The sequence below is a fragment of the Ipomoea triloba genome, chromosome 9, assembly GCF_003576645.1.
Source record: "Ipomoea triloba cultivar NCNSP0323 chromosome 9, ASM357664v1".
In the NCBI taxonomy this organism is placed as follows: domain Eukaryota; kingdom Viridiplantae; phylum Streptophyta; class Magnoliopsida; order Solanales; family Convolvulaceae; genus Ipomoea; species Ipomoea triloba.
In genome coordinates, this window is record NC_044924.1 from 1,111,303 (window position 1) to 1,123,625 (window position 12,323).

Genomic DNA, 12,323 nt, shown 5'->3' on the forward strand with positions numbered 1-12,323 from the left:
TGTACTTACAGTATAAAAATAATGGACATTCAGTACAAAAATAATGTAATTTTTATTTTTGATCCACACAGTTATGGTCCATGCAATAATGATTGATATCTTAATAGCTGGGCCGAGCCCCTAGTATAATTTGCCGTAAAACAAGTACCATAATCCATTATTGGGTTAACGGTAAAAAATTATACAGCCCCAAAACGACGTCGTTTTGGGGCTGTATTATATAAATATTTTTTTTTTCATTGTCTCACATTTTTTACGAAGAGCTCTGGCTTCTTTCCTCGCCTCTCTGCCTCTCTGCCTCTCTTTCGTCGCCTCCAGCCTCTCTGCCTGGCTGCCTACCGGAGTACCTGCTACTGCCCCTCTCGGCCTCTCGTCTCCTTTCAGGACTCAGGAGTCCTATGAGGCTCTGTCGCTCTGTCCCTGACTCACTGTCTGTGCCGCACGGACACCGCCACACCGGTAACCAGTCACCGGCTCGCCGCCTTACCGGTCAGCAGGACAGCAGGAACACCGCCTATTGCCTCCTCTCAGGACTCAAGTTCGTATTTTTGCCCTAATTTATCTAATTTTATTTTTGTCCTAATTTCCCTAATTTCCCTAATTTCTCTAATTTTATTTCTAATCAATTTAATGTATGTGCTTTGTTCAATTTGTTTATGAATGTGAGCAGTGTCTCAGTTTCACAATTTGTTCAATTTGTGAATCAGTGAATGTGAATTTCAATTGTTCATTTTTTCAGGTTTTTTTTTTCAGGTTTTTTTTTTTCAGTCTCTGTGTGCTTTGTTCAATTTTTTTTTTTTATTTTTGTATGTGCTTTGTTCATTTTTTTTTTTATAATATTTTTGTTAGATATGAATGTGAGCACTGAGGCTTGAGCAGTGAGTATGTCTAAATTCTAATATTGTTTTGAATGTGAGGATAGTGAGCAGTGAGGCAGTGAGTATGTCTAGATTTATTAGAGTGTGTCAGTGAGGCAGTGAGTATGTTTTGAATCTGAGGATTGTTTTGAATCTGCTTGTGCACCGCCGACTCGCCGAGCAAATGCTACAGAGCAGCCATACAGCAACCCAGCTGACCGTCAGTCTCTCTTCGTGTTCTCGTCAAGAAACCCACAAGATCCGCAGTTCACCCAAATTTTCCATGCGCACAGCATTCAGCTTCCTCCACACATTCTCCGTCTCCGTTCTCACTCGCAGTGGCCATTGGAACCGACGCGGCCTCTTATGCACGGCTTCCCTGCTCCGGAACTCCTCAGCAACGTCTCCTCATCTTCGTTTCTACCCTGGTAGCCTGGTATACTGCTCCACGCTCCGCTCATCCTCTCCTTCGGCTAGTACTTTCTTTGAACAGCTAGTGTACGAGCCTGAAGAATCCCTGAAACATGAGGAGGACTTGTCGAGCAGCACTGAGAGGGAAATTTTCAATTTTGATAGCTCCTTCGAGTCTATCGAGTTGAAGCGGTTCGATTCGCCGGTTGTAGATGTCAAGGAGCTTGAGGAACTTCCCGAAGAGTGGCGCCGGTCAAGATTGGCCTGGCTTTGCAAGGAGCTTCCTGCGCATAAGCATAATACTTTGATTCGGATTCTCAATGCTCAGAGGAAGTGGCTCAGACAAGAAGATGCTACTTATATTGTCTGTCATTGTATGCGAATTCGTGAAAATGAGACTGCTTTCAGGGTAAGAGCTGCCTGCTCATCGTCAATATCATTTAAACATTTTCACTGTTGAATATTCTTCTTTGTATGGTAGGTTATGTTGAGCATTGTGCAATCCAACTATCATACTTTTAGTTGAGATGGAACATTCAATTTGGTATTGAGATGGAACACATACTTTAATTTTATATCATAGGTTGAGGGGCGTATTGAACATATAATATATAAACATAAATGCGCAATCCAACTTAGACTTCAATTGGTTATTTGTCTACAGCAAGTGATCATATAGAGAAATGTTGCAACTTTGTGTGGTATGCGAGTTGCTAATTGGCAATACAATATCGTTAGACTGTGTAGTTATCAAGTCCTGAAGTTGTTTTATGCAGGGGTAGTGCATGAATAACAGAATGACGCCTAGATGCTCTCCAACACTAATTTAGCTAGACTGTTAGTGTATTAACTTTTAAGCATAGTTGATGAAATCTTCATTTCTCATTTGAAGTTACTTTTAAAAGCAAGAATTAGTAACTTGATGAAGATATTTTTAAGCCTATGTATGTGTTAAATTACAAGTTCTTGTATTTCTGAGTGATGTAATGCCAAAAGAAGATGCTGAATTCTTTGATTATACTAACATGATGAAGTTTACTTTGCAATTCAGGTGTACAAATGGATGATGCTGCAACATTGGTTTCAATTTGATTTTGCTCTAGCTACGAGGCTAGCAGATTATTTGGGTAAGGAGCGCAAGTACTTGAAGTGCCGGGAGGTTTATGATGACATACTTAATCAAGGGCGAGTGCCTGCTGAGTCAACTTTCCATATTCTGGTAGTTGCATATCTTAGTTCATCTGGTCAATCAGTTGTGGAAGAAGCATTCAGCATTTATAGCCGCATGATCCAGCTGGGAGGTTATAGGCCTCGTCTTAGCTTACACAATTCTCTGTTTAAAGCTCTGGTGGGAAAACAAGGAGGTTCTTTTGAGGAAACTCTAAAACAAGCAGAGTTTATTTATCACAATTTGACTACTTCAGGGCTTCAGATACACAAGGATATCTATGGTGGTCTTATATGGCTCCACAGTTATCAGGATTTAATAGATAAGGATAGAATTGCATTATTGAGAACAGAGATGCGTTTGAGAGGGATTGAAGAAAGCACAGATGTACTTGTGTCAGTCTTGAGAGCTTGCTCAAAGAATGGGGATGCAGAGGAAGCTGAAAGAACTTGGTCAAAACTTCTTTCCTCTAATCCTAGTCCTCCACCACAAGCTTTTATGTTTAGAATGGTAACCTATGCAAAGATTGGAGAGCATATGAAATGTTTGGAGATATTTAGGCTAATGCAAGAGGAGTTGGGTTCTACTGCTGCCATAGCATATCATAAAATCATTGAGGTGTTGTCTAAAGCTGAAAAGCTAGAACTGGCAGAGTCGATCATGACAGAGTTCATTGACAGTGGTCTGGGGCCGTTGCGGCCATCATTTATTGATATGATGAAAATGTACTCCACTTTAGGCTTACATGAGAAATTGGAGTCAACTTTCTTTCAGTGTCTTAAAAAATGCCGTCCAAATAGGAAAGTCTTCAGCATATACTTGGATTTATTGGTTCAAATTGGCAGTATTGACGAGGCAGGAGAAGTCTTCAATCAGATGATTGAGAACACGTCAATTGGTGTCAATGCACATTGTTGCAATAGCATTTTGAGAGGATACCTCTCCCAGGGGGAGCATGTAAAGGCAGAAAAAGTATATAGGTTGATGCACCTGAAGAAATATGATATTGATTCTTCCTTGATAGAAAAGCTCAATTTTGTTCTGAGTTTGCGCCAGAAGGTTGTCAAAGAACCCATAAGGCAGAAGCTCAGCATAGAACAGAGAGAGGTCATGGTGGGGTTGTTGTTGGGTGGTTTGCAAATTAAATCAGATGCAGAGAGGAAGAAACATTTAGTCCATTTTGAATTCAGTGAAAACTTGAAGCATCATTCCGTTTTAAGGAGACACATGTATGACAAGTGTCGTGAGTGGTTAGCTTGTACAGATAAACTGGCAGGTGATGATGATGATGATGATGTTCCTTGGGTGTTTACCACCATTCCACATTCTTATTTTGGTTTTTATGCTGACCAATTCTGGCGAAAAGGTCAACCTACTATTCCAAAACTAATCCACAGATGGTTGTCACCCCGAGTTCTTGCTTACTGGTACATGTACTCAGGCTACCGGACATCATCAGGGGATATTCTGTTGAGATTAAAAGGAAGCCAAGAGGGCATTGAAAATATTGTCAAAGCATTCAAGGCCAAATCATTGGATTGCAGACTAAAAAGGAAGGGAAGCTCGGTTTGGATAGGTTTTCTGGGAGATAAGTCTATGTGGTTCTGGAAACTGGTTGAACCCTTTATTCTTGATGATCTAAAAGATTGCCTGAGACCAAGAGGCAACCTATCGGATGATTTGGAAGGAATTCAAACCATTGACAGCGGGTCTGAATCTGATGAGAAGCCCTCTGAGTGCAGTGATGGTGAGATGTAACAATATCTCTTGTAATCAGTTTCTGGTTATACTGCAGATTTACACTCGGCATTGCTGCCTCGTTTTCCCTGTATGTGTAGCATACGCTTCCAACCCATTTTTTGAAACTTTTAATTTAGTAATATGCAGAGTTGTATATATTCAGTTGTGGAATTCCAATATGTAAACTTGCAAGAATTAATCTCATGGCCATGATGATAAATGCTGCCAAGGTTCTTATTTAAACTTACATGAATCAACATGCAGAGTTTATTCTAGTATGAGATTCAAGGTTCAGGCAATTAGAAAATGTTGGAAATGCTGATGGTTTGAAGAATTGTAGGCAAACATGGAGAAGAAAATATGTTTGTATCTCCATTTGAGTTACAAAATACTTACACGTGTTATCTATCTTACCATTCACTCAATTATTACTTCTTGAAATGGTTAGGCTCAAAAGGATTAAAGGGTAAATTGCTGGTCAGATTAATTCAAACTCCCGATTTCTTTTAAGCAATGAGAGTCTAACCTGGTTAATTTTATTTCCATTTAAACTCTAACTACCTGTAATATTCCTAGTGGAGTGGTATAAGTTTAATAACTTTAATAATGACTTGTTAATTTTTTTATTTTTTTATTTTTTGAGGAAAATGACTTGTTAATTTATACTAATGAATATATTATTCTAGATTTATTTAGAAACCAATTACCTTTGGTTGCAAAATAGCAAATTCATAAATCATAGGGTTTTACTATACATACTCTCAAATTCTACTCCCTTACTTCACTCCCACCCTAGAAAAGTATCTACATCAAAAACATATGAGAGGGAGTACAACAAAAACATGTGAGAGGGAGTACAAATTGGGAATATAAAATGAGGGTGCAACAAGTATTTTCCTAAATCATAATAAAAAAGATTTTCAGTTCCAGTAACATCCTAAATAAAATTAGCATATTTTCTTTCAAAAGGATTTTAGGACTTTAGGTTGGAGTCTAATCCTAATCAAAATAGTATTAAAATTTAAAGGGTAATAAAAACAAACAAACAAAATTTCTTTCTGTACTAGTGTACTTGAGGAAGAAACCATTCGACTCCGATTGACTTCTGGTATAGCCAGCCAGCCAATCTGCATGCAGTCCCTCACTCTACCGGTCTAACCTGCCCAAGTGTGAAAAATGGTGTCGGACTCCGAGTTGGTGGGCCGGCTGTGGGATATTCTCCGGGACGCTGACCTCGAGACCGCCACCGCCGCCAGCGTCCGGCGGCGGCTCGAGGAGCAACTGGGTGTTTGTTTGCTTGACCGGAAGGCCTTCATCAGGGACCAAATCGACCTTTTCCTCCAGACCCATGTTGTAACGCCTCAATACAACAAAGTAGAGCGGGGAGCCGATGACTCGGAGAATGTGAAGCAAGAAAAGAACGAGAATCGCGATTCCCAAAAAGAGGGCACCGTTAAAGAAGAAGAAGAAGAAGAAATTGATGACCAAGATGAGAAAGAGGAAGAAGAGACTGCCGAAAAGAGAACTCAGAAAGCAAAGTACAGTTTTGTTTTTCCTTCTTTTTATCCTCCATTACTCATTCTTTCTCCCCTGTAATGCAATAATATTTGCAGTCCAGTAGAAATTGCTTACTTTTTCATAAGACCTGAAATCATAATCACCACCAGAAAACCATAACTTTTTTCTCTGTGTTTTTGTGATGCTCTAAATGTTTCAATTTTCTGTTAGGTGAGTTAAAGCTTAAAGCTTTGAACCATTCCACAATTTGTTTGTGTCATAGGTTTGTATATAGGTGGTTTGCTATGGTATATGATGATATCCAATTATGTATGGAAGTGTCAACATTTTTGCTCACCCAAGCATAATCAATTGGAGTATTAGCCAGCCATTATTGAAGTTGAATATGTGCTTGCACTATGTTATGTATCAGCTCTATAATGATTGAGATTTTATGCATATGCAAATAGGTCTAATACGAAGGAGAAAGATGATAAGAAAAGAGGCAAAGGCTTTAACAAACCGTGCGCCATTTCTCCACAACTTCAAGTATTAGTCCAGGAGCCAGAACTTGCGCGAACAGAGGTATTGTATAGGTTGTGGACATGGCTTTTTATGTTCCTTACAGAAATGTTTAATTTGGAACTAACTGGGTTCAAAACTTCCCCTTTATGTGGATGTTTACATAGAGATTATCTAACCCAATCGGAAGGAGAATTATGGTTCACTTGCTTATGACTTTATGAGTTCCATAATGTGGCAATTTCTATATGTGCTTTTGTTTTTGCTTGTAAACTTTAGTACGGAGTACTTGCTTGCCTATGATTGGATTTGCTTGCAAGGTTCACCTTGTGGCAGCAAGTATACTAGTACTTCCGTTGAATCTAATACTAGCTATTTTGGTAAATTTGTAGGTTGTCAAAAGAATCTGGGCCTATATCCGGGAGAATAATTTGCAAGATCCAAAGAACAAGAAAAAAATTATATGTGATGAAACTTTGTTGGGGATTTTTCGTGTCAAGACCATTGACATGTTTCGAATGAATCAGACACTTTCAAAGCATATATGGCCTATTGAGAAAGAAGATGGTAAGTTTTTTTTTTTCTTAAACACATAAGAAGTTAGACATGTCTGATTTGTTGATCAAGCTTTGATTATCACCAGTTTATACTTACACTTCCAGCGTTCTTAATTGATTAAGAATACTGCCTATGATTGGTCTTCGGAGATTTTGTGTATTCTTCTGGAGACACTTCCAGTGCTCTAGGCTTTAGCTCATAAGCTGTGCCAAAATGTGTTAAGACCCTGAGGATTAATGCTATGAGTAGCTGAGGAGTTGTAAATGGATACTGGAGAAACTGCTTTGCTGCAATGAATTTGTGTTGTATCTTCTTTAGTTTTGAAGCTTTAATGATAAGTGGGATGATATTTTGCCCAAAACATGCAGTCACTCCGGTCAAATCCTCACCAAAGGAAAGGCAACGGAAAAAGGGCAGAGACGAAGGTGAGAACTAAGGGCCACAAGTTTCAGATCAGCTTTCAATTTTAACCCTAATTTTCTATCTTTGAACATCCCCTTAACCACTCCACAACTTACACATTGGTTAAACTGTCTTCCAAATTTATTCAGATTCAGATTCAGATTTTGAGCCAAAGCAGGAAGTGAAACGACAGAAAGGACTGAAAGGTGGTGGCACCGGTTTCCTTGCTCCACTCCAACTCTCGGACTCTCTGGTAAAATTCTTTGGTACTGGTGAAAATGCACTATCACGGGGAGATGTGGTGAAGAGAATGTGGAAGTACATTAAAGAAAATGAGCTGCAGGACCCATCTAATAAGAGGAGGGTCATTTGTGATGACAAGTTAAGAGAACTCCTCGAGGTTGATTCTTTTGAAGGCTTCACGATGACTAAGCTCTTGACTGCTCATTTTATAAAAACAGCAGGGTGATGTTATCTTACATTTTTGAGCAACGTGAAAGTGTTTGTTGTCTTGCTTTTCATTCCCCTTGCCTAGAATCTCCTTATAGAACTTCTTGACCTCTATAAATGTAGCAAGCTACGGAATCAAAAACTGAATTATTAGGCTACTGGAGATTTTAAACATTTTATTTAACACGCAGTAAGTTGCACTGACTTCTTCTTGTTTACATTGTGTTTTAGTTAGTGTCTGCATCTTTTGAATCTTAGAAGTTTAAGGTCATGAACTTGGCCCAATCAAAAGAATTGACGCATTGTAAGCAGCCCAAATCAGCATGCCTCCATTATTAAAAAGAACCAAGAAAACATTGTCTGTGTCATGTCCTTTCAAGTCTATTAGGCCTTCCCCAATAGTTAAAATTTGGGTGTAGATTTTGAGATGTTTTTGTAAGTGTGATTAGGAAAGAGAAAATGAAGGGAAGAAAAAAAAAGAAAAGGAAAAACAAAAAACAAAATAAAAAATTGAAAAAATAATAATAATTTACGCGCCCAGGGGGGCGCGAGCACTGCACGCGCCTGCCTGGGCGCGAATTCCGCGCCTCACGCGTGCGTGAGGCGCGGAATTAATGACTGGTGGAGCCCATTGTTAACCTGCAAAATCCCAACCTTGCAGGACAAATATCCCATTACCATGTAAGCCTTTCCCATTTGTTGTGAGACTTTAATTAAGCTTTTGTTCTTAAACTTTGTGCCAAAATTGGCTATTGTGGAGGGCCTTAAGGTTTCTTGTGTTTTGGTTGGTGGGTTGGTTTTAGCGGGCACGTGTAAAAGGAAATACTCACCACCACAAAAACACCTATCATGCTGAAGTAGTCCTTGCAGATGGAAGTAGGGATTCATTCAACTGCAATATGATAAAAGAAGGGACCATAAAATATTGTTCTCCACTCTCTAGCATAGAGACTCGAGTTGAATCTAGATTAACTTTACCGTGGTGAGTAAAAATTGACTTCGAATTACGGGTGCCAAAAGAGTGTTATTTGAATAAACTCAAGTGGTATATATATTATGTGTACATGTATCGAGCTTGACAAATATATATATATATATATTCAAATTTTAATTTCTTGGGCCAGCTCAACGCGCAAAGTCCATTTTGGATAGCTCTTTTATGCAGAGCTAGTTTAGTTGGTTCGATCGATTATTTTAAAGTCTTGCTCTAGTAAACTTGTTCTGCATAGAGTGCATAGGTAGGGGCGAAAACCTAGGAAATGGGGATGGGAACCTAGATACTAATGAAGCGACTTGCAATTTATCTCTTTCAATAGCTCTTGGACATGGACTCTAATAGCATCCACAATAAAGGGTCCGATTTTTTAGATGAAAATGCCACATGGAGGTGAGAGAAAATAAATGAGAGAATGGTGAGGTTCATCTGCAAAGTAAGGGATTTTTATGGTTCCAAGAAAAAAAAAAAATATATATATATATATATATATATATATATATAAGAGAGAATTAAATGGAGTTGACAAGTCTTGTGCACGTTTCAGGCGCAATGAAGAGTAACTTTTTAAAAAATAAAAAAATTAATTTATTTGTTTTTTCTCTTTCTTATATTCCTTCTCATATTCTTTTTCATAATCACGCTTGCAAAAACCCTTAAAAAAAAGAAAAAAAGAAAAAAAAAAAACTCCACTATTAAGGATGCTTGTACCCTCGGTAAAAGATGAAATTGAAAGAAGTAGGACAACAAACACAAAAATTGTCCACATGCTTTTATAAGTAGACAAAGTCGAAAAGAAAAAGAATCTTGAGGACGGTGGGACCCTGCACTATTCTCCTCTGGAACACTGTAGATGGAGCAATGAGCATAGCTGTTTTACAAGTTCCAATCGCATCCCAATTTAAGATTGGCAATATATACTACGGAGTATGATAGATTTTTTTTTTTTTTTTGAGTACTACGACTCTGTTACATTGTAGTATCTGTTCATAACTATTTTCTCAACCTACTGAAGCACAACGAGTCAACAGGTGCCTCCACTGAGGCTCGAACCCACTCCCATCATCCATGTGACCACGGAGTATGATAGATTAGAGTATACTAAAAAAATAATAATAATTATATTGCATTATATATTATATTTTAATATATAAATACAAAAATATTAATTTTAATTTTTTTTTTTGAAAATAAACATAGCTATTCCATTAATTCATAACATAAAACGTTTACATCAATGATCAATGAAATGGTAAACCATTCCTTACAGTCAGACATAGAAACAACTTTTCTAACTATGCTATAGAAAACTTGAATCGCAGACTGTTTCATAACTATGAAGCTATGTTCCTTCAAGGAGCTTAAAGCTTCATCAAAGATCTGGGTCTTCATCATCATTCTTTTTTGCTCGCCCAGGATAAGATCAACACTTGCCGAAACCAAACTAAACGATTTATGCTAATGATAATGAAAAGCTCGTGAAAGTAACGAGAGGAAAAAGCCCGTGAAAGTAACGAGAGGAAAACACAATAATAGAGAAAATAAAAAGTGGTAAAGCCAAAATAGGGTTGTGAGTTCAATACTACCAACACAAACCCCAATACCTACCTACTATTATTTTATTCAAAGGGAAAGAAAACGGAAGAAGAAGATTTGTGGCGGTGGTCGGAGGCGGACGGAGCTGCGACGGTGATCGGGGCAGAAGAAGAGCGAGAGTAAACGTAGAAGGTGACCAAAACCGCCGGCTCAAAGCTCCATTAGAGCTCCGGCCAGAGGCCGGCGGTGAAAGCCGAAGAGCCGAAGTTGAGCAGCAGAGAAAAACTTTTTGTTTTAGAGAGAAAAGGGAGGCAGCCATTAATTTTAATTTATACGTACTATATTTTAATGGATACTAACTTTGTCTTTATTTATAATCACAACTTTTATTATCTTTTAATGAAAGCATTCTGATTTTTGTTATATAAAGGAATAATAATATAAGATATATAATTTAAAATGTAGGTGTGTTTTAGAAGTATATAAATATACAAAATAATAAGCATACATAAGTATTATTAATGTTTTTCATTTAAACTATACTAAAAAAAAAAATTATTTGTGCACTTGGTCAATCATGCTCATGTGTAAAGTCTGTAAATTATACACAAGAAGTAAAATACACTAGAAAATATCTTATGTGTATTAGATAATTTCTACTCATATATAATAATTCACAGCTCAGAGAAATGAATTACAATAAAAAAAATAAAAAACTATATACAACATATTTGATGGAAATGATATTTAAAATAATTGAACTCTTTTTAATATTCAAATTTACTTTATGTGGATATGTTTAATGGAGAGCTTTAACTGTTTGAATGTTAATATTATCCAAAGAGTTTTAACACACAATGCCACGTTTCAATGGGCCAACCTTATCGGCAATAGAGAGATAGGTCAGTAGTTATTATCTATGGGTTGATTGTTATAAATTCATCATCCACCTCCTGTCCCATATCAAAGATTGGTGGCAAAATGCTTATGTTATATGTTTTATATTCGTTATCTTTATCTTAATCTTATATTATTAATAACTTAATTAATTATATCTATCCATTATGTACTGAATATCTAAAAATATAATAAGTCTCAATAACTTGTATATAATAACTATATTGTACTTTAAAAAAAACTTACAAATTATTTTCTTATTTATTTATTTAGTTATACGTAATGTATTACTTATTTATATTATGTCTTATAATTTTTATCATATTAGTTGTAATATTGTTTGGTTTTATATTTATTTTGATTATATAATTTTAACATTATTTTTATTCATTGGACACTTATTTAATAAATGAATTTTAATAAATTCTTATTGATAAGTATTGAAATTTTGGGGTGTTAATAAATTAAGTCATTCCAATAAAAGATTTAAAAATTAAATATAATTGCTACATTTTATCCCACAGTCAATTTATGGTTTTCTACCCGAAAAAAGTCGTCAAATTGAAAGTCGTGCAATGATATCCGCTAAGAAAAAAGTTAGTGAGGTTACGGACAAGTTCCGTTCCAATACGAAAATGCATTTATGTTTTTACTTGAGAAAAGTTTGACATAATAATAATAATAATAATAATAATAATAATTAATAAATCTACCTACGTAATTGGCAAAATAGAGCAAATAGGTGAGAGGGGATAGTTGTTGCCAACCATTATGCTTTTCCAAACCAATAGAAATTGTGATTATTAGAGTTACGGTTGAACGAGTAAAGTCTCGGTCAAGTCTATTAAACAGAATTTTTTTGTGTAGTTTAAGGAATATATATTAATTTGTTAATTGGTATGGTGATGATAAACCAAGAAATGGACTATACCCATTTAATTTTTATTTTTAAAGTGTAACAAAACAAGTGATGAAGATAACATCTATCCTATCTCCATCGATTCAGGCTAGGAACCAAAATGGCCATCTTTAAAAAATTTAAAAGTCAAAACTAATAGACTAGAAAATAAAAGCAATATATACCATCAAAGCACACATACTTATCAATTATCATCAAGAGGGGCCAAGGAGTGGAAGATATTGTCTTGAGGACGGGAAAACACACAAACATAACAATAATATCACTCAACTACTCCATATTTGATTTATATTTAAATTTGCCATACCTTATCACTTTCGTTTCATTCTTCAAGTGCCTCGCATTACACATTGCTAGTCGACATTCATATTT

At 36.4% G+C, this 12,323-nt stretch overlaps 2 protein-coding genes across 2 annotated transcripts; both read left to right on the forward strand.

The window, feature by feature from the left end:
- The first annotated feature begins 269 nt into the window (after positions 1-269).
- Positions 270-4,457, forward strand: LOC116029361 (pentatricopeptide repeat-containing protein At2g15820, chloroplastic-like). The gene is made up of 2 exons (XM_031271328.1): positions 270-1,677; positions 2,320-4,457. The coding sequence occupies exons 1-2, from the start codon at positions 1,042-1,044 to the stop codon at positions 4,192-4,194; spliced, it is 2,511 nt and encodes an 836-aa protein (XP_031127188.1). The 5' UTR covers positions 270-1,041; the 3' UTR covers positions 4,195-4,457.
- Positions 4,458-5,235: 778 nt separating this feature from the next.
- LOC116028736 (upstream activation factor subunit spp27-like) lies at positions 5,236-7,809 on the forward strand. The gene is made up of 5 exons (XM_031270547.1): positions 5,236-5,714; positions 6,144-6,258; positions 6,588-6,762; positions 7,122-7,178; positions 7,305-7,809. The coding sequence occupies exons 1-5, from the start codon at positions 5,353-5,355 to the stop codon at positions 7,622-7,624; spliced, it is 1,029 nt and encodes a 342-aa protein (XP_031126407.1). The 5' UTR covers positions 5,236-5,352; the 3' UTR covers positions 7,625-7,809.
- The last annotated feature ends 4,514 nt before the right edge of the window (positions 7,810-12,323 follow it).

Coding starts and splice junctions, on each gene's coding strand:
- LOC116029361 (XM_031271328.1), top strand. CDS start 1,042: ATGCTACAGAGCAGCCATACAGCAACCCAGCTGACCGTCAGTCTCTCT. Junction 1,678..2,319: donor AAAATGAGACTGCTTTCAGG/GTAAGAGCTGCC, acceptor TTTGCAATTCAG/GTGTACAAATGGATGATGCT.
- LOC116028736 (XM_031270547.1), top strand. CDS start 5,353: ATGGTGTCGGACTCCGAGTTGGTGGGCCGGCTGTGGGATATTCTCCGG. Junction 5,715..6,143: donor AAGAGAACTCAGAAAGCAAA/GTACAGTTTTGT, acceptor ATATGCAAATAG/GTCTAATACGAAGGAGAAAG. Junction 6,763..7,121: donor GCCTATTGAGAAAGAAGATG/GTAAGTTTTTTT, acceptor CAAAACATGCAG/TCACTCCGGTCAAATCCTCA.